Source organism: Centroberyx gerrardi, chromosome 9 (assembly GCF_048128805.1).
Source record: "Centroberyx gerrardi isolate f3 chromosome 9, fCenGer3.hap1.cur.20231027, whole genome shotgun sequence".
Taxonomy (NCBI): Eukaryota; Metazoa; Chordata; class Actinopteri; order Beryciformes; family Berycidae; genus Centroberyx; species Centroberyx gerrardi.
Window position 1 is genome coordinate 4,686,543 of NC_136005.1, and position 23,653 is coordinate 4,710,195.

At 43.2% G+C, this 23,653-nt stretch overlaps 1 protein-coding gene across 1 annotated transcript in view; it reads right to left on the minus strand.

Annotated features, from left to right (window-relative positions):
* The window catches only part of camsap2a (calmodulin regulated spectrin-associated protein family, member 2a), a 77,266-nt gene that overhangs the window by 23,317 nt on the left and 30,296 nt on the right, over positions 1-23,653 (minus strand). The window contains exons 3-6 of the mRNA XM_078285704.1: positions 21,690-21,851; positions 17,947-18,030; positions 4,067-4,208; positions 2,483-2,622 (exon numbers count right to left, since the gene is read on the minus strand). Coding sequence (XP_078141830.1) covers positions 2,483-2,622; positions 4,067-4,208; positions 17,947-18,030; positions 21,690-21,851 — 528 coding nt within the window. The remainder of the gene's footprint in view (positions 1-2,482; positions 2,623-4,066; positions 4,209-17,946; positions 18,031-21,689; positions 21,852-23,653) is intronic.

A 23,653-nucleotide genomic window follows, 5' to 3' on the forward strand; every position in this document is an offset into this window, starting at 1 on the left:
GGAAAATAATACTGAAGAAACCTGAAGAATGAAGAAAAAAAGAATCAAATCTTCCCTAAAACAATATATATGTACTATTTGCTATTGGCTGGTGCCTCTTAGGATTAGACTTTAGACAGGGGGTTCAACAATCATTTTGCTGCACACACACCACACACACACACACACACACACACACACACACACACACACACCAAAGGATTCCTGACTTTACGTTGTCTCTGCTTTTCAATATTCACCTTCACAGGCTTTTACCAGACTTGTGGCTGATCTAAAGCCGACACACAAGAAGACAAGAAGAAAGAAAATAGGGCAGAGAGTGAATTTACAATCCAGTTTCCCGGCTGTTTCTAGGGCAGCTGTACTCAGCAGCATCACACAGACTGTGTAGTCACAACAGTGACATGTGGAAACTAAGAGAGGTGAGGGAGAGAAAACAGGACAGGAGAGGACGAACGGAGGTAAAACTGATGAGTTGGTGGGGGAGAGAGAGAGAGAGAGTGAGTCAGCAAGAGAGAGAGAGAGTGAGTCAGCAAGAGAGAGAGAGAGAGAGAGAGAGAGAGAGAGAGAGGGAGATAGAGAGAAAGACAGAAAGACAAAGAGTGACAGAGAGAGGTCAGACAACAAAGAATAGCTGAAAAACAAAGTCGAGTGACAGAGACACAAAATCAGACAGACAGAAAGAAAGAAACAAAGGGAGAAAAAGAAGGAAAGCCAAATAAATAAATAAATAAATAAAAGAACAACAGAGAATGAGAAACACTGCAAACTAAGTCACTGCTTTAAAAAGATAAAGATAGATGAAAAGAAAGAAAGAAAGAAAGAAAGAAAGAAAGAAATGAAGAGAATGAGAAACACTGTACACTGAGGCACTTCTTTAAAAAGATAAAGATAGATGAAAAGAAAGAAAGAAAGAAAGAAATGAAGAGAATGAGAAACACTGTACACTGAGGCACTTCTTTAAGAAGATAAAGAAAGAAAGGAAGAAAGAAAAAAAAGAAAGAGAAAGAAAGAAAAGAAACAAATCGAGAAAAATACAAAGACGGGAATAAAGAAATAGAAAGAAATGAGGGAAGGAAAGGAAAAGGAAAAAAGGAAAAGGAATCAAGGAAAGAAAGACCAGTAAAGACAGAGCGGGTGAAAGAAAGAAAGAAAGAAAGAAAGAGAGAGAGAGTGAATCAGCCTGCAGGCCGGGTGCAGCGCTGCCGGCCGCTGGCTGCTGAAGACGGATCGTTCAGCAGAGCCAGTTTGGACAGAAAGGTTTTTCCACAGCGTGACTCACAGACACAGAGCTGAGTTTCCTCCGACCGGGTGGCTCTCCTCTCTTTCCACCGCTCCCAAAACTCATGAATGGATCAACAAGTGAAGGGTTTGGATTCAACTTTTGAAACTTTCGGTTGTAAAAGTGTTAGCATTTGGTCAGTCGACAGCTTAAGTCGCCTTCTATGGTTTAAAAAAAGTACCAGCATTTGTTTTGATTTTGTGTTAAGTAACAGTCATTTTGTTAGAGTAGGTGCCACTTTTTTTCAAATGGTGGATTTTGTTTTGGAACAAAACTCTTCAAATATAGAAACTGCCATTCTGCCTTGGCACCGCTCTTCTGTCGGTTAAAGGATAAGGCTGGTGTTTTTTAATGCATTTCTTACCGTCAACAAATCCTATGAAAATAACAAAATCAGCAATGATTTTGTTTTGTCAACAAGTCTCGTCCATGTAGCCGGTGCCCAATGCAGCCTCATGTCCCAGGCTAAAAACGGTACGTGGGAAGTCAGAAAGTAACGGGAGTAGAGCAAGCGCATTGTTGATTTTGTTATTTTCATAGGATTTGTTGACAGTAAGCAATGCATTAAAAAACACCAGCCTTATCCTTTAAGGGTCAATGCATCTATTTTAAAGTCATAGTTTCAATGTTTCAGTCGTTCAACAGTTTAAGTTCTGATATGTATTGCTCCAAGATTGTAACGACTATCCCATATTAACTGCAAAAGCATGCTTTTCATTTTGGAGTGGAATATCACTTTGCATACAGCAAACCTCTGCACACTGACCAAGCATGATCAGTATCACAATACAAACAGCAAGTCACTCTAGACAACTTTTTACACATTTCTATATGTAAAAAGAACTAAAATTCCTTCAAATTATTATTGTACTCAACTTACAAGACCAATTTCTCAAGACCGACTACTTCATTAGCACAACAAGCACAAAAGACACTTAAAAAGTTCCATTTCCAAACTAATTTCTGTCCATTTTGGAAAAGAAAATAACTGGCTGCATCTTTCTCTCTAAAATATAGAAGTTCCAGTCTGTACAAGTGTTATCATTTTGTCAACCAAGGACTTACATTACCTACTATCCTTCACAAAGTACCATAACCTGTTTTAATGTTGTGCTATCAATCACTTGTGCTGTCAATCACACTACAAGAGCAGATCTCATTCTGAACGGGCCTGGTGACGCAGGCGGGTTGGAGCCGTACCTTGACGGTGGAAGAGGCGTACAGCATGTCCTCCAGGCTGAAGTGGCAGCAGCTGCTCAGGTTGTCTTTGCAGAAGTCCTGGATGAGCTGCAGGTTGTACAGACTGTCGGCCAGCGACATGTTCTCCTTCAGACACACATCTGGGAGGGCAGAGGGAGCCATAGTGTCGGGGTCAAAGCTGTGTGCTGTGAAACTTCTTTAACGTGTATTTTAGTCGGTGATTAAAGTGATTCTGATTGGTGGTTTGCACTGTGCTGATGGTATCTGGATAAGAGTGCTGGAATTAGGTGGGATCTTAAGCATGAAGGATGTATCTTTGGGTCAGGAAGTGTTGAGGTATTAAAGCCCAATGGCCTGTCGATGATTGACCAATCACAGCTCAGCACTGAGATGACATCGTCAACGAAGGGGCTGAGTTGATGTGGTAATGTGCTCAAAGAGGACACAAAGTCTGATTGATCATTTGTCCCTGTGATGGGGTCTGTTCAGTTGAACGATAGCTGTGTGTGTGTGTGTGTGTGTGTGTGTGTGTGTGTGTGTGTGTAAGCAACAAAACACTTGATGTGATCATTCAGCAGTTTTGTGAGGATTGATCTGTGCTCTAATGAACGGATAACTCAGACAATAAACACCCACTTTTTGGCAAACTTGACAAGCATTACACACAAATTAGCAAGACTAATACACACATGGACAAACAAACAAGCAATTCAGAGGGAGAGAGAGAGTGACAGAGCGAAATAGGACTAGGTAGAGGTAATGAACCAAACATGAACAGGCAGAAGACAAATGGACAGACATCCACACATACACAGGGTGACTACAGGTTTATGAAAATAAAATCTAAGCTCTATTCAGACCTGTTTAATGCGAGTTCAAGCACAATTTCAGACCAGATTCACCCCTAAAATTAGCTTGAGAAGTAAAAAGTAAAATATGTGGCCGCACAACTAGAGAAATGTGTCACGAGGAAAGTAACATTGTGCATCGAGAAAAAGCAACGTTTTTAAGACCTCTAAAGCTGTATTTAAGACCTTTGAAGGCCTCAAATTTTGGTAATTCAGTTTAAAGGGGGAATTAAGTGATCTATGATGTTTACTGACCTCTATCAGCAACCAGCAGACACTGCAACAACACTGATAAAACTTATCTCCTCCTACACACGTCTCTGGCATTTATTTCCTCTTTAAAAAAACACATAAAACTGCAGCTTTACTTCCTTGATTTGATGTATTTCCTGTTGAAACAGGATGTTGGGGCGGGAACAAAACGCAGTGAGGGATCATTCAGAAGTGTAAACCAATGGAATATCAGTCAGGGAGAGAAAGGCAGTTTTATTAGATGGGAGGGGTGCGGAGGGGCGGGACTGTTCAAAAATCTGTGATGTTTTTATTGGTTGGAATTTTTATGAGGTCACCATTATAGATATACTGTGTTTTCAAGGAAGTAAAGGTAATGGGAGATAATTTCATGGGGGCTTTAAGGACCTGCAGACACCCCGTCACAAACCAACACACACAAACACACTCTTCTATACGCCAACCCCCCCCACCCGCCCCCCGCCCCCCGCCCCCCGGCCCGTACCGTCCAGCGGCAGCAGCTGGGGGCAGTAGAAGTGCAGCAGGGCGGTCAGGGCCGAGCCGTCGCTGCTGTCCTTCAGCAGGTTGTCCACCGGGGGGATCCAGGGAGCCGGCTGGGTCGACGCCGGGTCCTTCCTGTAGCGAGCCTGCATAACAGAAATATACCGGTTAGTGGCCGCTTTGATCCCAAGTGCCTTACAGTGCCGCTAGTGCACACGTTTTACCTTCCTACCTCTACCGACTGTGATACACAGGGAAATGGAACCCAGGGAATCTGCAGGATTCAGAAAGCCAAATTCAAGACCTTTTAAGATTAATTTCATGCTACCCGGAACTGAATTCAAGACCAATTTAACAACCAATATAAAGAAACAAAGCTGGCAAAACCAGACTAGTTCTGAACATAGGTAGTGGAAGTTCTGAGAATATAAACAGGTAGGATAAGAAAAAGGACAAGAGTAATTTGTGTAATGTGTTTCGTAAAGTAGATAGAAAAAAACATGCTTTGCATATCGTACCACTAACCCTGTTGCAAGAGTAGACATGCAGCGCAGAACAACCTGTGTTTGAATGGTGAAAAAATAAGATTTCTTATAGATTTTCACATTTTCATTTTTAAGGCCTTGAATTTATATCATTTCTTTTAAGAAGACTTTTTAAGGACCTGCAGATACCCTGGAACCTCTAATCCTGGTAGTGTTAGTGCCTTGAAAAAATGGAAAATGAGGTGAAAAAATGAAAAATTCAGCTACTCATTGAGAACGACTGACAAAGCTTTAGCTTTAAAAACGGATGTATTGCACACAGTCGACAACAAATCCACAAAACATGACAGTGAATATATTTCAGTACATTTATTTTCGACTCCACATGCATTCCTGTAACCCTGATGAAGGCCAGAGATAACCAACATTATACATGTGATGGGGAAAAAAAGAATGAAAAAAGGTTTATAAACAGCGTTGCGCTTTTCAGGTGCCGGTTAGTTCCATTACTTTTAAAATCCTTAATTAGGGATTCAAAATTAGTCATGTATCGGTTTATCTCACAACAGCCCAGTCTTTAATGTCTCTTTAGAGCGGCAGCAAACACACTGGAACAAAAGATGCATTTGGCCTCAAGGCTTCATTAGGTTCACTCATCTATGAAAGTAATCGAATGGGTCTGAAGCCTTGCAGTGTGTGTGTGTGGTAGAATACTTTAATCGCTGTAAAGAGCCCAACTGAGCCCACGGAGAGGAAATACAGCCGTTATGGCACAGAGTGTGGCTGCACAAATACGACTCAAATGATAATGCTGATTATTTTGCGAGATATTATCATTAATTGGGATTTTTAGTCTTCATGGTTTGAGGAACAAAATCATTTCACTCTCAACATCAAGACTGTTTTCAACTGCATGAAAATGAAAAGAAATGTGTCAAAATTGTCAAATCGATATGCCAACATTGTACGCATATTAACTGAGGAAACTAAAATCACCACATGCGATTTAGTAGTATAAAAGTACACAGATGGAATACACATATGAGCGTCCATGAAACACACAAAGGGCTCTATTTTCCTGACGGTGCATGGCGCATGGCGGGGCTTTGCACCGGCGAAGTTGGGCGTTTTTTTCTCGCCTGCGCCCGTTTGGGGTTTTGGTGACTTGCCGTGAACTTGACTATGCTGAAGTGGGAGGGGATTGAGGGGGGGGGGGGGTGTCAGTAACAATCAAGCAGCACAGTGCAATTTTGGTGTCAAGGATTACAAAGGTTTGCGCTTGCTTCACCCACCTGCTCAGACCAGTCCAAAAGGTGCAGTCGTGTTCTGGGGCTTTTTTTCGTGCCTTAGCAAATAATGCACACATGAACACATCCTATTCAACTGCTTACTGGGCGTTTTTGTGGATGATACGTTGCCCAATTTGACTACTAAATCCCTCAAGTAGGAAAAAATAAGATGCATTTTTTTTACATTCAAACTATATATGCATGTGGCAGTGGTTGAATGATTGTCATCCAAATCAGAACTGTCTGTGTGCGCCATAATTCATGGAGTGGGGATTGTGGATGCCTCCGTATCAGGGACAGGATGTCAGGGACTGGCAGGTGGATGCCCCCCCCTCCCCCCCCCCACCCCCTGTAGCCAAACTGTCCCTGTGGTTCGCTGCCAACTTCTGTTTGGCTCTTCGCCTAATACCACTGAACCATTTCTTACATTGGCCGACGGTTCTCCTAGGACCAAAGCAACACGGAAACCAAATGTGTTCTCTCCTCCCAAGCCAATTTAATTTAAAGTGCCGTATATTCGCTCGTGGTGATTCTGCACCTCTTGCACAAAGACATCAGTTTCGTCTTGGGAGAAGCTTTTGTGGTGGATCTGCTCTGGACTGTTCTCTCCATCACCAAATTGTCAGAGCGCTATGGCGCAGAGCACACTGTTTTTAAAGGGCAGGAAAAGAGGTGATTTGATTGGTCATGACTGACGCCAGCCACTACCACTACCTGATAATATATTCCTCCTAATCCACCCAATTTCCACTGCTGCACACTGCTGACCATGCAAATATCAGTACTAATACTAAAAATAAGTTGCTGTGCGCCACTGATTCACGAAAATAGAGCCTATAATGTTTGAGCAAAAGGGAGAAAATGCAGTGAGGGCTTAAGCACTGACACAAGGATGTCAAATGCCTCCAGATGCAGCTGTGCCACCTCTCAAATGAAATACTAATGAAATGAAACTGCTTTCATTTTTTCTGGACATCTCATAGGAGCTTGTTCAGGAAACCCAAAATAGACTCCAGTGAAAAGATGCATCACATTAGCAAATACAGAGAAGTGTGTTGTTTTTTTTTCAAACATACAGGAATACTCTGAATGTCTGTACACACTGCAGTTTAACAAACTCAACAGCCTTCATGTGCAATACACAGTAAGGAGAATCATGTGTGATTATAGGATAATTGAGTTATAATGTAATTTGCTCTACTGAGTCATCTTGGGGCAAGAGCAAATAATTACAATTACGTGCATTTTCATCTTTTTCATGTTTTTGCATGCATTAGTGCACGCATTATGCATGAAATCACATGGATATGAATAATGCCACAAGGAATCCCTGATTGATCGAAACAGAAGAAAGAAAAGCTTGGTTTGTGTGTGAGTGAAGTCACATGCTGATGCTCACGTGACAGAATGATGTAGAGAGACATAGACTGAAAGAGAGAGATGGTCACTATGGATACACAGATGAAGGGCATGAGCGTAGCGCTGGTTATTTGACTTACAGGCACAAGCTTCATGTACCACTTGGTTGGAGACTGCAGCAGCACAGCAACAGAAAAAAAACAACAGAGAAAGACATATTGGTTAGTTAGTTAGTTATGTGGTCAGTAATACATGCAAAGACAGGACAGCCATCAGCTCTTTAGACCTGAGACAATTACTATAATTCTGGGGCCAACGGCAGATTAGCTGAGCCAGCGTTAGCATGGAGGACAACGAGACACAACAATGGCAGGAAAGCCAAATAGCCGTATTGATTGGTGGAGACACTTCAGCTGTGTTCAAAGCAAGCATCAGAAGCATAGGGACAAAAAGGGATGCAACGTCTTTTGTTATTGTTACTCTGCACATGTGTCTTTTCAACATCGCTGTCAGTTCATATTGGCATCAGATATGGGTTACATCCTGGAATAGATATGAACAGTCATCCAAAAAAAAATCAGAAACATTTCGGTGTGAACGCAGCCTAATGTGTGCACATCACCAAATGTGTGTACTGTAGGCCAGTGGTTCTCAACCTGGGGGTCAGGACCATAGGTCAGGACCCCTCAATGGGCCGTGAGATTATTTTGGGGGTGTGTGAGATGATTTATAGGATAGGAAACATGTATTATCATGTCTATTTTTTCAAAATTGTCTCTGATTTTAGCTTTTTCTTGTGAAATACTGAATAGTTTTAAGTCTCTAAGCCTCTGATAATCAAACAAGCTGAAAAGGGAAAATCATTATTTGGTTGAACTGCATATGCTTCATTTTAAGGGGTCATGAACCAGAAAGGTTGAGAACCACTGCAGTAGGACAAGTGTTTCTGTCCTGTAATCTGTCCTGTAATGAAAAGGTCACAGGCTTGAACCCAAAGGTCACAGGTTTGAACCCTGCAACAGCCAGTATGTCCACCAGTAGCCAGCATCCTTCCAAAGTGTCTTTGAGCAAGACACCGAACCCTAAGTTTCTCTCTCATTGTCAAGTCACTCTGGATAAGAACATCAGCTAAATGCCTACAAGATGTAACCAAATTGTCATCCCTACTTTTCCTCCGACAATGTAAGCTGATCCCAGAATAGGGAAGGCTTGCCTCAGTTATTAGCTAATTCCCACACCACCAACAAGCATCAAAGAGCCAACGGTAAGCGCCACTCAGATTGGCTGGCAAGTGCTCGACTTCAAAGGCAAGCCATCACTGATGAGAAAATACAGCGCTTGAGTCCCTAAGTACCGAAAAACAGCCGGTCTGAACCTTGAAGGAGGCCGCTGCAGGCAGATGAAAAGATCAATTGTAGCTTCCTGGATGATTCGATTGACCTCTCAGCTCTTTGAATGCTAATTTGAGTCACAAGTGTGGTCGTACGGGACCGACGCTATCAAAAACACACAAAAAGGAATCCTCTATGCGAATGTATAACTGAGCTAATCTCATTTACCAGATATCAGTTGATAAGTTTGATCTATTTACCATTGACTGGACCTTTGAAACTGCTATCACAGCACAACAGTCGCTCTCTTGATGTGTTGTGAGGCAGATAAATAGGGTGGAAATCAATTGAAATTTTCTGATTGGTGAAATGCTTGGCTTTCCTGTCAAGTATTAAAAGTGTTGCTACAAACTATTTATTATATTACATGTCTTAAATATTAACTTGTGCAATTTTACACTTCATATAATGACTATACTCTAAGCCAAGTCTTTACACACTACTCCACTTAAGCCTCAGGGCCGATGTCCATGCTCCACAAGGCTCAAAAATATTTATGCATTTCCATCCTTCTTAGTTTAACTATCTCACAATGATAGTGAAGGAATGCTTTTTTAAAAATTTGTATATATATATTTGATTTTATTTTATTACAGTGTCATACACCACATGGGCTTACAAGACACTGTAAAATAAAGTGATCACACAAAAGGTACAATACTGAATGCATGTTGTCCATCAAATTACATGAATTTCAATATCGTATCCAATATCTCATTCAGAATTCATTCAGAATAAATAAGGATTCCTTCCTTCTGTCACACGCTTTAGAGATATATTGGCCATATACTGTATATATGTACTGTGATATGTATAGTCTGCTGTCTACTGTATATCCTGCACTGTCCCCTTACACTAAATGTGAGGTCCTGTCGTCCCACTATCATGTGTTTCAACTTATGTTACTAGTTGTTGATATGTACCTGCAACCAAAGTCCTGGACATTTATCATAAAGTGATCGTGATTCTGTTGCTTGTCCTTCAAAACCACAAGACTCAGACTTCCGATCTGAGGAACAGCCACTAGCTGTAGCACCCTGAAATTCAACAAGCATTACAAAGGGGATCTGTGGGCAGAGGAGGAGACAGAAGGCAAACTCTGCCCTCACTTCACCTCTCCGGGCCAAGTGGCTAAAGCGCTGCCCTCCTCCCCATATGACCCAGCAAAGTCAACACAGGCTCAGAGGCCAAGTTGGACATTTGGTTGGCAGGAGGGGGGGATGGAGCAGGAGGGGGGGGATGGAGCAGGGGGGGATCGGGCTTTCGGTCGTGACAATAACCCTGGCTGTCACTGAGATTCCTCTCCCCTAGGAACCATATAAACCTGTCTTGTGTATCAAAGAAGAACACTTTGGTAGATTTAAAAAGACCCTCTAAAGGCACAACAATCATCATTGCAGCACTAACACTGATATTAGTATGTTATTATTCTTTCTTCTTTTTATCTTGTTCTTTCTTGTCCTTACATCTTGTTTCTCTTATGTCTCTAAATCTATTTGTGAATATCCTGAATATCTTGTTCTATCCTGTTTGAAAGCACAAATGACTTTACATGTACTAATACGACCACGATAAGATGTAATAAATAAAAGTTAAATGACAACAAAGTCTGACCTGTGCAGAATTATGTTTACTTCTGAGCCACAAATCTTTCTAGCGATAATTTAAAAATGTTATTACCAAGTGCAAATAATATAATTTGGATGGAGAGCTTGTGAAATTGTGAAGGCCAAGCCGTCTCATTAGTCATTACCGCAGCTGAATAAAATGGAGCTAATATCACGATTCATTTTTCTGCCCCACGATACTTATTGTCACTTTTATGTATTGCAATATATTGAATTCCGATAGATTATCCCATCCTTAGTACTAATGTATGGCACTAAATTACTAATGTTTGTAGAAAAGGTACAGTCAAACTATTGTATTTGTGATAACAGCACAATAGACGTTCAAGTTCAAGTTTGTTTATTTATATAGCCCTTCATCACAAGCATGTCTCAAAGAATGTACCTTTATAGTAAGTGGTACATCCCTACTGATAAGGTTGTCCCTTTTAATAAGCGTGTTTTAATCCCTGCCTTCTGCCTTCTGCTTATGGAGGATTTTTAAAAACATTTTCAGTCATTATCCAGAGTCACGTACAGCGAGGGAGCAGGTAGGAGGTTTGGTGTCTTGCTCAAGGACACTTTGACAAATGGCTGTTAAGGGGTCAAGCCTGTGACTTTTCAGTAGCACGGTATTCTCGAGCCGCAACCCCCCACCCAATCTGAGGCCAGGGCTGAAAGGCTGAAAAGGGGCAGGAGATGAGGATTGGCTGTGTCAACATGATGCTCTAAGACAGCGCTTGGGAAACGCTAAGACTGTGGGCTAAGCGGGGTCAAAGAGTCCGAGATCTGCTAAGACCACCAATCAACCCCCCAGGGAGCGTTAGGGGCCCTTATGCCTCATCCCCTTACAGATGAGCTAGTGTACACACACACACACAAACACACACAAACACACACACATGCACCCCACCCATCCCCACTTCAATCATCCCGCGACTCTCCCTCTCCCGTCAAAGTACATCCTCTCAAGCCAGACATGTCCGGTTGAGCTGAGGCTCAGCTTTTGCAACTTAAAAGGATTAGTCCTCCCTTCTCTGTCCTCTCTGTCCTGGCAATGTGCCCCCCCCCCCCCCCCCCCCCCCCCCCCCCCCCCCCCCCCCCCCCCCACTCCCCACCACCTCCACCCCCCCACCCTAGACTACAGTACAGTGGCTTAAAATAAAAACGTTGTTGCCCCGGTCAGCGCTACGGTGTTGTCCTAGGAGGGTACACGTCTTTCTGTGGGACAGGGACAAGCAGACACACACAGTCTGACTGAGGCTGCCTACGTGACTCACACTGCAGTCACGCTGCTGGGGGGCGGGGTGGGTGGTGGGGGTGTGGGGGGTGATGGAGGGATAGAGAGGTGAGAGACAGGGCTGCGCAACACTGGCAAAAAATAATCTTGCAGTTCTTCTCTTTTTAGCATAATGGGCTGGATGCTGCTTTTCCCCCAGAGGTTTCTTTTTTCACTTCACAAAACAAATGCATGGTAAAAATATCGTCCCCCACGCATGATGCAGTCCTCCTCTGGGCCAATCAGAAACAAGCATGTCACCTTGTTTTGACCTGTCGTTGTAGCGCCCTCCTTGGGCCAATCAGCGTAATTTTGAAAATGCTGAAACGCAATGTTGAGATGCATCATTCCCCCAGGTTTCACCAAAATCTGAACAGACAAACTAATGAATGAGTGGATGGAGAGCTGATCCATAGTCCTGCCCACTGATGTTATTGTGTGTGTGTGTGTGTGTGTGTGTGTGCGTGTGTGTGTGTGTGTGTGTGGAGGGGAGAGGGGGTGGTTTTTAATAAAATGAGGAATAAAATGAGAGAGGGAAGGGATTCTGCAAAACTGCAGGATAGGAAACCGTCTGAAATGCCTCCCTCTAGAAAAATACTGCTGCCTCTTGCCATTTTGCAGCAATATAATTGATATATTTTTCGACTGAATGCGGAGGCGGAGAGAGGGAGAGAGAGAGAGACAGCGGCAATGTGGTGGCATCATGAGCCGAGTTAAAATTATGCTCCTAATTACCATTTTATTGCTGGCGCTCACATGTTTAACCTATAGTTGAGAGGTATTGGTAATGAGAGGCAATGTGAGAATCATTTTATCGTGTCAATAAAGTGGCTTGAATTGAAAAATTGAAAGAGAGGAGGAGAGAGAGAGAGACATGGAGGCAAACTGACTGTATTGAATTTAAAAGGGCAGGATGCTGAGCGTTCCTCCGACTGCCAACATCACCGGCACTGGTTGCCCAAAATGTTACGCAACGTCTCTTGATTGAGTCAGCAAGCTGGATGTTACAGGCCAAGTGACTTTCAAAACTGTCTTGACTCAACAATGTGCAGAGCGGCTTTAAAACTGTCCGACACAAGTCATCAGTTCATCAAGTTAAGGTCCGGTTTCAAAGTAAAATATGAGCAATTTAACTGTTTAAAAAGGGTCAGAAAGCCGATAGAGACCATGACTTTAGCCAGCTGTGCTTTGGGAGGATGAGAGAGAGAGGGAGGGAGAGAGAGAGAGAGAGAGAGACAGACAGAGGGAGAGAGAGAGAGGGAGAGAGAGGGAGAGAGAGAGACAGACAGAGGGAGAGAGAGAGAGGGAGAGAGAGGGAGAGAGAGAGACAGACAGGCAGACAGAGAGAAAGAGAGAGACCCTACATGTTTGTATGTTTTGCATAATGCAATTCTACAGTTATAATAGAGAGACACCAAAATCAATAAGGTGTGACTGTATGAAGTTTTTTTTTTTTTACCTTTTCTACTGTACTGACAACACCATTTATTTTTCATGATGTCAATAAAGTGATTTAAATTGAAAGTCTGACCTGAGACAGACTGAGGCAGAATCGACTTGTTCCAGCCACTGCAGGCGGACACATCGACTGATACAAGCGTACTTGGATGAATGTGAAAGTGCATAATTACATCATCGAATGAATGTGACTACCACCACAGTTCAGACAGAGGTAATACCAGCCATGAGCAAGAGAGAGAGACAGAGAGAGAGAGAGAGAAAGAGAGAGGGAGAGGGAGAGAAACAGAGAGAGAGAGACAGTCACTATGGGTACACATAAAGGAAACAAATAAACACCACCACCCCAGCACACACACACACACACACACACACACACACATATACACACTCCAGTCCGCGTGAGGCCCTGCGGTTAGGGATGATGTTATTGAAGGGCCAAACTCTGGCTGGGGGGCCAAACAAGCGGACGTGTTAACGCTCAAGCATGGCTCCACATGTGAGACTAACACTGGGTCGGTGACAGAGTGAATACACTGCAAAAAACGCTTAAGTCATTTTGTTTAGTATAGAGCCTTAAAATATTGTTTTCCTGTAAAACATCTGCCAGTGAGGTGAAATAATGTCATTTGTTTGCATTTGTTTAACAGTTAAATGCCTTTTTTTCAAGATACTGACGCTGGTTTCTAGAAAATTCCTCAAAACTGCATCGGAAACAAATGGAATTACCACATTCCCTATTGGCAGAATTTTTCACCTGTTTTCAGAAAAATTTTAAAATTTTTAAAGCAAGAATAAAAAAACATGAATATGAGACTACATGCACATTTTTTAGCAGTGGAGGTCAAGGAGATCAAGATAATATCACTCCATTCAAGAAAATGCTCGAAACAAGTTGAAATAATCTCGTTCCAATATGTGGATTTTTTTTCACTTATTTTAAGAAAAATAAGATTTTAAGTCTTGATACAATGGATATTTTTGCAGCATCTCTTGTCCTGTCTGTGTTGTTATATTGTTGTTATGTAATGGCCAACTGATTACATTCAGAGCTTAATACATTAATTTGAACATGGAACAATGAGCAACGATGACTATGGGAATATCTCTTTACCATAATGTATTTCTAGATGGTTGGTGAACCAGATACATTTATTTTATATTGTTTTTAGCCTGGAGTGATGTCAGCCATGTTGAGTTTTACATATTTGGCTGTAAAGTTGTTAAAATTAGCAACTGGCTAATGCTAACAGGCTTTAAGACAAACCGGTAGCAGTGCTAATGCGTTAGCAAACAGCAGACTAGCCTGTGTATCTAAGGGATTGAGTGTTGTCAGTCTTCATCACTGTCAGTGGAACAGATTATTGAGTAGTGGTAACTAGTCTTAAGGTCCATCCACTGATCACAGATCAGCTTTTGCAGTCTCTTTTAATGCTTAAAGGTAGGATTATGGAGGCTGCACTGACCCCAGGTTAGCGCTACTTTAACTTTTCCCTGCAGCTAATTAGTATCCTATCTATATCCCTATCTCTGTCACTGCAGTGTGTGTGTGTGTGTGTACGTGTGTGTGTGTGTGGGATAGCTGAGGCATGCAGAGCTGCGTCTGCACACTGACTGGTCACATCAGCATCAAACACAGCGGAAGGCTGCACAGCCCTGGGACTGGGATGGGACACACACACACACACACACACACTGGACACACACACACACACACTGCAGCGCTCCATTCCAACTCTCTGCAGGCTAAAACACACGGGACACCACAGAAGGGTGGTGATATTCCCCCTCGGGGCAGCTAATCGAACGATAACGCCTCTCTATGGAGCAGGAGGACTGAAGGTGTTGTGTCATGGTGTGTTGCCTGACAAAACCTTTGACTCCCTGTGGATGGAAAGGAAGAGAGGAAAGGAAAATAGAGACAAGAGGGATGGAGAGGAAGAGAGGATGGAGAGACGAGAGTGGAGCAAAGACGGGAGGAAGGGCGACGTTACGATGTGGGAAAGAGAAACGAACGAGGAGACGAGGGGAGGAGAATCTATTACTGCTCTCGTGGAATAATCACGTAACTGCAATTTTCCTGTTTCTCTTTCATACTCGAATTAAAATTTGACGTGGTAATCTGGGAGTTTCGTGACTTCCGGGGTCCTTGAAACTTGTTAAAACCCCGTTGCATCATTTCAAAAATACATGAAGGTCATTGAGAAAATAGGCTTTTCTCCATTCCGTCCTGAAAAACAGTACGTGCCGAGATGCATGTTTTCTGTTCAGCGATGGAGATATAGAGATCAGAGGGGGGGAGGAGGAGGAGGAGGAGGAGAGAGTGACATCATCCTCCCCCTCCTCCTCCTCCTCCTCCTCCTCCTCCCTCTGCTCTGATAGTTGTGCTGTGTCAGGGTGGTGGGTGGTGGGTGGTGGTTGCCACGCCAACCCTGCCCCTCGCCGCCAGACCATAATACAAATTCAGCTTGTCTGGTAGGTCGCGATGGGGTTATGAACACACAGCCGAGACACACACACACACGCACGCACACACACACACACACACACACACACACATGCACACACACAAGGATCAGAGGTGTGGCTAAAGCTTTAATGTGTTCTTCCATGAGATATCTATTCATTTATTTTCCCGAATCAATTTATTTATCAGTGAATGAATGAATGAATGAATCAGTCGATGAATGAATGAATGAATGAATCAGTCAATCAATCAGTCAATGAATGAATGAATGGATCAATCAACCAATCAATCAAACACAGGCCAAAGCAGTGTAAAAGTATAGAATACATACACAGAGAAAACATCATCCAATTACTCACAGATACAATACATACAGGGCAAAACACACACACACACACACACACACACACACACACACACACAGCCCACAGCAGCCTGTCTTATGGCATTAGAGAGTACTACTGATACTACAGTCATTTATATAACAGCTGTGGACTGCAGGCTGACCCTGCTAACTGACTGCTGCTCTGATCAGACTGGAGAGCACTTGTCTGCTGCTCAAGGCACCAACGAAGACAAAAAAAACCCCCCACAACTTTAATCCTGACTTGTTTTGAAGACGATGCTGATGAAGAGGCCTGGCACTCCGTCCATGTCAGATTAAGCCTCGTCTGCAGCTCAGATATGTTTGAATGGAGATTTCAGTCGATGCTCAGCTTTGTTTCTATGGCTTAATGTCTGTCGAGGAAACTGGTGTCAGATCGTCAAGTGACACGGAGGTCTGGGACAAGTAGCTGTCAGTCAAGCTGCTGTTAAATCCATTAAGTGGAGCCGAGGATTTCACTTGACTCGATTGAAACTGTCCGTCACATTACTGACGTCTGTGTGTTAAAGTGTGATTAGAGAGAAGAGAGGAGAGGAGAGGAGAGGAGAGGAGAAGGGAGGAGAGGAGAGGAGTGGAGAAGGGAGGAGAGGAGTGGAGAAGGGAGGAGTGGAGGAGAGGAGAGGAGAGGAGAGGAGAGGAGAAGGGAGGAGTGGAGGAGAGGAGTGGAGAAGGGAGGAGAGGAGTGGAGAAGGGAGGAGTGGAGGAGAGGAGAGGAGAGGAGAGGAGAGGAGAAGGGAGGAGTGGAGGAGAGGAGTGGAGAAGGGAGGAGAGGAGTGGAGAAGGGAGGAGTGGAGGACAGGAGTGGAGAAGGGAGGAGAGGAGAGGAGATGAGAGGAGAGGAGATGAGAGGAGAAGGGAGGAGTAGAGGAGTGGAGGAGAAGAGTGGAGAGGAGAGGAGAGGAGAAGGGAGGAGTGGAGGAGAGGAGTGGAGAAGGGAGGAGAGGAGTGGAGAAGGGAGGAGAGGAGTGGAGAAGGGAGGAGAGGAGAGGAGAGGAGATGAGAGGAGAAGGGAGGAGTAGAGGAGTGGAGGAGAGGAGAGGAGAGGAGAAGGGAGGAGTGGAGGAAAGGAGTGGAGAAGGGAGGAGAGGAGTGGAGAAGGGAGGAGAGGAGATGAGAGGAGAGGAGAAGGGAGGAGTGGAGATGAGAGGAGAGGAGAAGGGAGGAGAGGAGAGGAGAGGAGAGGAGAAGGGAGGAGTGGAGGAGAGGAGTGGAGAAGGGAGGAGTGGAGGAGAGGAGAGGAGAGGAGATGAGAGGAGAAGGGAGGAGAGGAGAGGAGAGGAGAGGAGAGGAGAAGGGAGGAGTGGAGAGGGGAGGAGATGAGAGGACAAGGGAGGAGAGAAGAGGAGAGGAGAGGAGTGGAGAAGGGAGGAGAGGAGGAAAGGAGTGGAGAGGAGAGGAGAGGAGATGAGAGAAAAGAAAGGAGGAAAAGATAGGAAATGAGAAGTGAAGGGAGACAAAATGGGATGGATGGGAGAGAAGAGGAAAGAAGAGAGGAAAAAGAGAGGAAAGGAGAGGAGGGGGATGAGAGAAAAATAGATGAAAGGAGAGAAAAGGAGGGGAGAGGAGAGGCAAAGAGAAGAGAGAGAGAGGAGAGGACAGAGGAGGAAAGGAGAGGAATGAAAGGAAAGGAGAAGAGAGAAAAAGAGGACAGCAGAGGAGGAGAGAGGAAAGGAGAGGGGATGAGAGGAGAGGAAAAGAGAGAAAGGAAAGGAAAGGAAATGGGAGAAGAAGGTAAGATAGAAGAGAAGAGAAGAGGGAAGGAAGGAAGGGAGGGGAGAAGAGAGGAGAAAAAAGAGGTCAGAAGAGGAGAGGAGAGAATGTAATGAGAGGAGAGAAAAAGATGAGCAGAGGACGAGAGGGGATAAGAGAGAAGAGATGTGAGAGGAGAAAAAAAAGAAAGGAAAGGGGAGAGAAGGAGATGAAAGAAAAAGAGGAGGAGAGCACAGAAGAAAGGAGAAGAAAGGAAGAGAAAGGTTATAGGAGTCTAGGTAAAAAGAGAACATGACACAGCAGGGAGGGGAAAACAGCAGGAGAGAACAGGAGGGTGGAGCTGAGGAGAAGAGAAGAAGAAAACAGGCAGAAAAAGACATCAAAAAGAGACAGGGAGAGAGAGAGAGAGAGAGAGAGAGAGAGATAGAGAGAGAGAGGGAGGAGGAGCACCCACCCGAGGACTCCCAGCAGGCTCGGTGCTCTGCGTCTCCTTCTTCCTCTGCTCCTGAGCCACCACGTCTTTCAGATACTCGTTCACCTGGACGAGGCAGGAAAACAACATTATATATACAGGACAGCAGCACATTTGCATACAGACGGATCAACAATAAATACATTTCATAATAAGCAACAGACGATAACTAATATTCAGTTCATCCTCAACTCATATTGCTGGAGTAATGCTCTCAGATTTCACATTAATATGGTCTCTCCCACTGTAATTGGAGAGAAAGCTCTGGTGAATATGTAATAGCTTTTTGTCTGCCACAGATAAAGTACGGCTGCACAATTCATTGTTTAAAGTGGATATTGCAATGTTGGTTTCCACAATTAATAACAGAGGAATATTAGCATATATTGGCAATATTGAAATATTTAATTTAACTTAGGGCTGCATGCATTTAACTTCTGCTGCTGTTACGGATGAATAATAATTACAAAGTATTTGCTTGATATTGTGACCACGAGCATCCATTACACTTATTAGATGAGGAACAAAATTATTTTCTTGTGTGTTTTTTTTTTTAATCATGTTTTTTCTATTTCCCAAATACATGAGAAAAAAAATGGTGTATTTGACCTCAGAAAATAGCACAAGAAAGTGTTATTTAAAACACTTATTTACATCATGGTTCTTGATGGAAGACAAAATAACAGTAATTTCAAATCAAATCAAATCAAGTCAAATCAAATCAAATCAAATCAAATCAAATCAAATCAAATCCTGAACTTTTTGGAAACCTATATCAACTCCTTGACTAGTTTCATTCTGTGCTAAAGCAGGAATCATTTGTAAAGCTGGAGACTGTTGAAGCTTTTGAACACAAGAAGGCTCCCATAGAGAGCCATATGTCTGCCACAGGGACTCCTGTTAGGTGTGTGTGTGTGTGTGTGTGTGTGTGTGTAACGCTCAGAGTTGGCAGCAGCCCAGTGTTCCTACCAGAAAAATGTAAACAGACTGGGCCCTGTTGTACTGTATGGAGGGGGCGGGGCCAAACGCTCCACACTGGCACAACACTCAGTGGCACGGACACACCCTCTCCGCTGTCACACACACACACACACACACACACACACACACACACACACACACACACACACGCCAGAGCCAGCTGCACATAGAGCACAGGCCCTCGGTTAGATAGCCACTTGTACTTCATCTCTTCCTTACACATAACACACATATAAAAACACTTTTTACATGGGTTCATAGTTTAATGCATTAGGTCACTTTGCTGCTTTAATTAGGAATTTGTTTCCTCGCATCTCCCTCTGAGGCTCAAATACATGTATGTAGGATTTGACTGTTATATCGGTTTGCTGATATATCGGGCCGATATTGGCCTCTTATTAAATATCAGATATCAGTCAGTCATGTGGTCCATTGCCAATATGATGGAGGTTCCTCCCTGACCACAGCTACATAAAAACAGTCTGTAAAGCTGTTAAATGTTATTTCTTTGCACATTTAATTTATTCATTTAATTGTTCAAGAATGTTTTTTGCAAATTAATTATTCATTTAAAGGTAGTAATTGTATCCCAAAGTTTCCCTGCCTTTGGATAGGTGTGGTGGGTCTCCCTGTCTTTAGGAGCTGCTGACACTAAAATAATTTCATCAGTCTGGGTTTCAGTGGAGAGTTTTAGTGTCCCATGATGGTCTAGATGCTGTTTCAGAGGCTTTTCCACCGAATACTTCCAATCTTTTGGTATGAAAATGGAAACATGTAAAGATATAGACATAGCTTCGGCAACTTCACTACAAAAATATCAGTATCTGCCTTCGAAAAGTCATATCAGTCGAACCCTACGTGTGTGCATTTCACCAGAGAGGTCAGAGGTCAGGGCCAGCAGACCAGGCAGGGACTCAGTGCCACACTGGCTGCTGCGGGGATCCAACCGGTGGTCTTCTGGTTACGGGTCACAGTCTCTCAAACCACCTGACCACTCCTACAGCTAACTGTTTCTTACATGTGACACTCTACAGCATGCGAGATATGGATATGAAAAAGTACAATGGCCTCATGTGACTTCACTGTCTTCTCACTTTTCCTACTTCCTCATTGTTTTCCATTCACTTGGAAAATACAGTAACTGCCGATGACGCATGTAAACACACAGCATGGCGAGTATCGATACCAGTCGATTGGGATGGTTTTAAAGGCCCTAGTTGGACCGTCCCGCCTCCAGCATACTCCACAGGGAACTTCTCATCGCAGTGAGTCAGTTAACCTGTGTACGTCACATAGTTTGTCCCCAGGGGCTTGGAGACAAAAGCGTGCACATGCAGCATATTTGGCTGTATTTGGGTCAGTGCTTTTGACTAAAATATCCTGTTACCTCACCTGTGAAGTTCAGAGTCCCAGCTCTCTGGATGAGACGAGACCCAACTGTCTGACACTGCCGAATACTGAGCAAGAGCATCTAACACCTCCATGTGCATGTGTACCTGCTGCTTGGACAGATATTAGAGCCTAGCTAACATTATTTAAGGATAGTGTGTTTGGGCCTGTGGCGATATGAAAATTTCCTAGTACGATTATCTTGGCCAAAATTATCTCGATATACGATATATCCCGATAATTATTTATTAGGTGAAGTACAGCACTGCAACATGCTTCAACTGCCGAAAAAACGAGTTTATCTTATCAATCACAAGACATTATTCTTTGTTCTAATGTAAGACTGTAGAAGATATGTAAAATGTTTATGTAAAATATTGACTTTTTGTGTTTATTATTCAGCCTCCCAACAAGTCAGTGGTCAGGGGCGGTGTCATAACTGTTATTGTTTTTTTACCGCGATATATAGTGACCCCCTAACTGTGATACAACCCTAATGGGCTAGTGGCTCGCAGTATGTCCTTGTAGTTGTATCTGCGCTTGTAAATGTACATAAATGTACATATGAAGAAAAAAACTGACACCTACAATTACAAAATGATTGTTGGTACGAAAGAAAAGCACAATATAATTTACCAATAAAGTTTTGAGTCATCGTATGACCTTTGCTTTCAAAATAGTTATGTTTTTAAGGATAGAATCAAGTGTGCTTTTGAAATACTGACTGTGTAGGCAGACTTCTTTAGCTGCGACCTGCAGCTAGTGTAAGTCATGATGTCAGTCGGTCGGTCCCAAAAATTTCAACAAACCTCACTGTGCCATTGCAGGACGCAGCTATAAAGACTCTATGAGCCAAATTGCCGCATTACTTTGAGTTTAGTTCGGTTTGGTGTGGTCTTATTCATTGATATTATTATTATTATTATTATTATTATTATTATTGTGTCTGTATTGTATCAGGGCATCATTGTAAAAGGCACCTGCTCTCAATTGACCACCCTGAATAAATAAAGATAAATAAAAATAAAATCACTAATTACGTACTTGTTCTAAAATGGCTATATATAGCATTTTAAAATGCAACCCTTCATTTGTGCCAGCAGTGACTAGCAGTATTGTGAAGCAACATCACAGACAGCTGCTTGCAATGTCCTTGTTGTTGCTCATGTTCTTGCAAAAAACAATGATAAAGAAAGATCCAGGACAACACTCCCATTATTTTGTTCTTTTATTGCCACACGGACGCTTCCTCAGCGTGCCTCTGTCCAATGTGACAAACACACCCATGTGTCCTGTAACGTCTTGTAAAAAACATAAACCATAAGACACACACACACACACACACTGTTACCCACCTTGTTGATCCAGGTGGTGACGGCGTCCTCCGTGTCGTACGGCGTTTCCACCTCGGGGTCGTGGGGCGAGTACTGGCGTATGCAGGCCATCACCTTCTCCACGCTCACCGTCTCCACCGTGTACGCCATCATCAGCGTGTCGATCATGGCCAGATGGGCGCTCTGAGAGACCAAACGGGACGGAGAAAGAATTACAGGGTGAGGATCGGTTTCTCTGAGGAGGTTGGTGAGATAAATATCGGCAGATGTTCCTCTGTGGTTCCTCCGTATGTTCCCTTTCTCCTTTCATTTGCATTTTATATTTTAGGCATTTTAGCTGACGCTCTCAACCCAAGAGACTAACAACAAGTTCAGCAGTAGAATAAACTCAAATTTCTGGATCACTAACATTAAAAACAACTGCATGAAGTGCAAGGGTTAAAGTCACAGCACCCTGACCACACATGTAACTCACATTCCCTGGAATAATGGTGTATGATAGAAAAGTGCCAGATGAAGAAATAAGAGCAAGGGGAGAAATGGTAGAAATGTTTGTTTCCTTGACATTGTAGCAACAATGTGCTACATGTATGTTGAAAAGTTGTATCTAAAAAGTGACACACCTATTTACTTATTTCACAAAAAAACTCTCATACCTATCCCTTAGCAGACTTATCCTGTCAAGCAGCTCCATGTCTCTATTGTCTAGATGCTGGTGTATATGTGTGTGTGTGTGTGTGTGTGTGTGTGTGTTTGCATGTCTGAAGGGGAGGGGAGCGGGTTAAGTGGATAAGTGTGCACTGCAAGCATACATTACTTATATGGACCATTCATAACTGTAATACCTTGTAAGAAAAATAAATGTTTTCATCACAAAATAGAAAAAGAAAATCGACACACCACTTTGCTCAAGGAGGAATTTAATCTCTGACTTTGACTTTGACTGTGTTTTAATCTCAGTAAGAGATTGAGCTCTGTAGAACCAGAAGAAAATCTGATGCTCTAACAGCATCAGGAAAGATAACACAGATGGATAGAAAATGGCAAACTCTGCATCTAAGCAATCGCAGACAAAGCCATTTTGCAAAGTCCTGTCAAGTCCACTGAGATCTGTAAGGAGACACGAACAAGCCAATGAGAAGGGAGAGAGAGAGGCTGCAGAAAACTCTGAGTCTTAAAACCTGTTGACAAGGGCACAAGTGTGTGTTGTCCCAAACTAGACTAGTGATGTATTGAAAGTGGCACATCCTTTGTGTGATGGAGTGACAACCCTGTAAAAATGTCCACCTTAGTAAGGCGGTTAGTCTAGTATTGAGTCTTAAACTCTTGTTTTCCTTAAAAGAAATAGAAAATCTGCCAGTGGAGTTGTACCTGTTGCAAGAATTTTGTGTGTTGACATTTTGAAAATAAAGCAGATGATGATCGACTAGTATAAAGAAAATGTCACTTCATTGAAGGCAATCCTTGAAAAGAGTTGATTTGCATAGGATGCAAGTGAACGTTTTTTTGTTTTATTTTAACCTTTGCTTATCAAGGGAAAGTCGACGGAGCGCACTTGCTGTTCTCCAGCATCAACCTGCTTCACATTCATACAGTACACAGCGTTACTCATTCACATTCCGGTCAGGCTGCTATAATGGAAAAATAAAGGAAAAACATAATTTAAGATTCAATACAACACGAGATGACGGCCATTTCTGGCAGAGTACCAGGCACCGGGGAGGGAGTGAGCAACAAGGCGCTGAACAGGGAGTGATTTATGGGATTGGAGTTGAAGCGTGGACTACAAATCCAAATCCTCCTCCACTGTACATCCGAAACTCTCCTGTCTCCAGCCGGGCCCGCTCCCTCGTGGCTGTTGCCCTGGAAACAAGTGCGTCCGTCCCTGGTTGCACGACCCAGTTTGCTCACAGCGACTGATCGCTTATATAGGAAGCTTGAGTTAGATGTCTTCCTGAAAAACACAGTCCAGTTAACTGAATCGG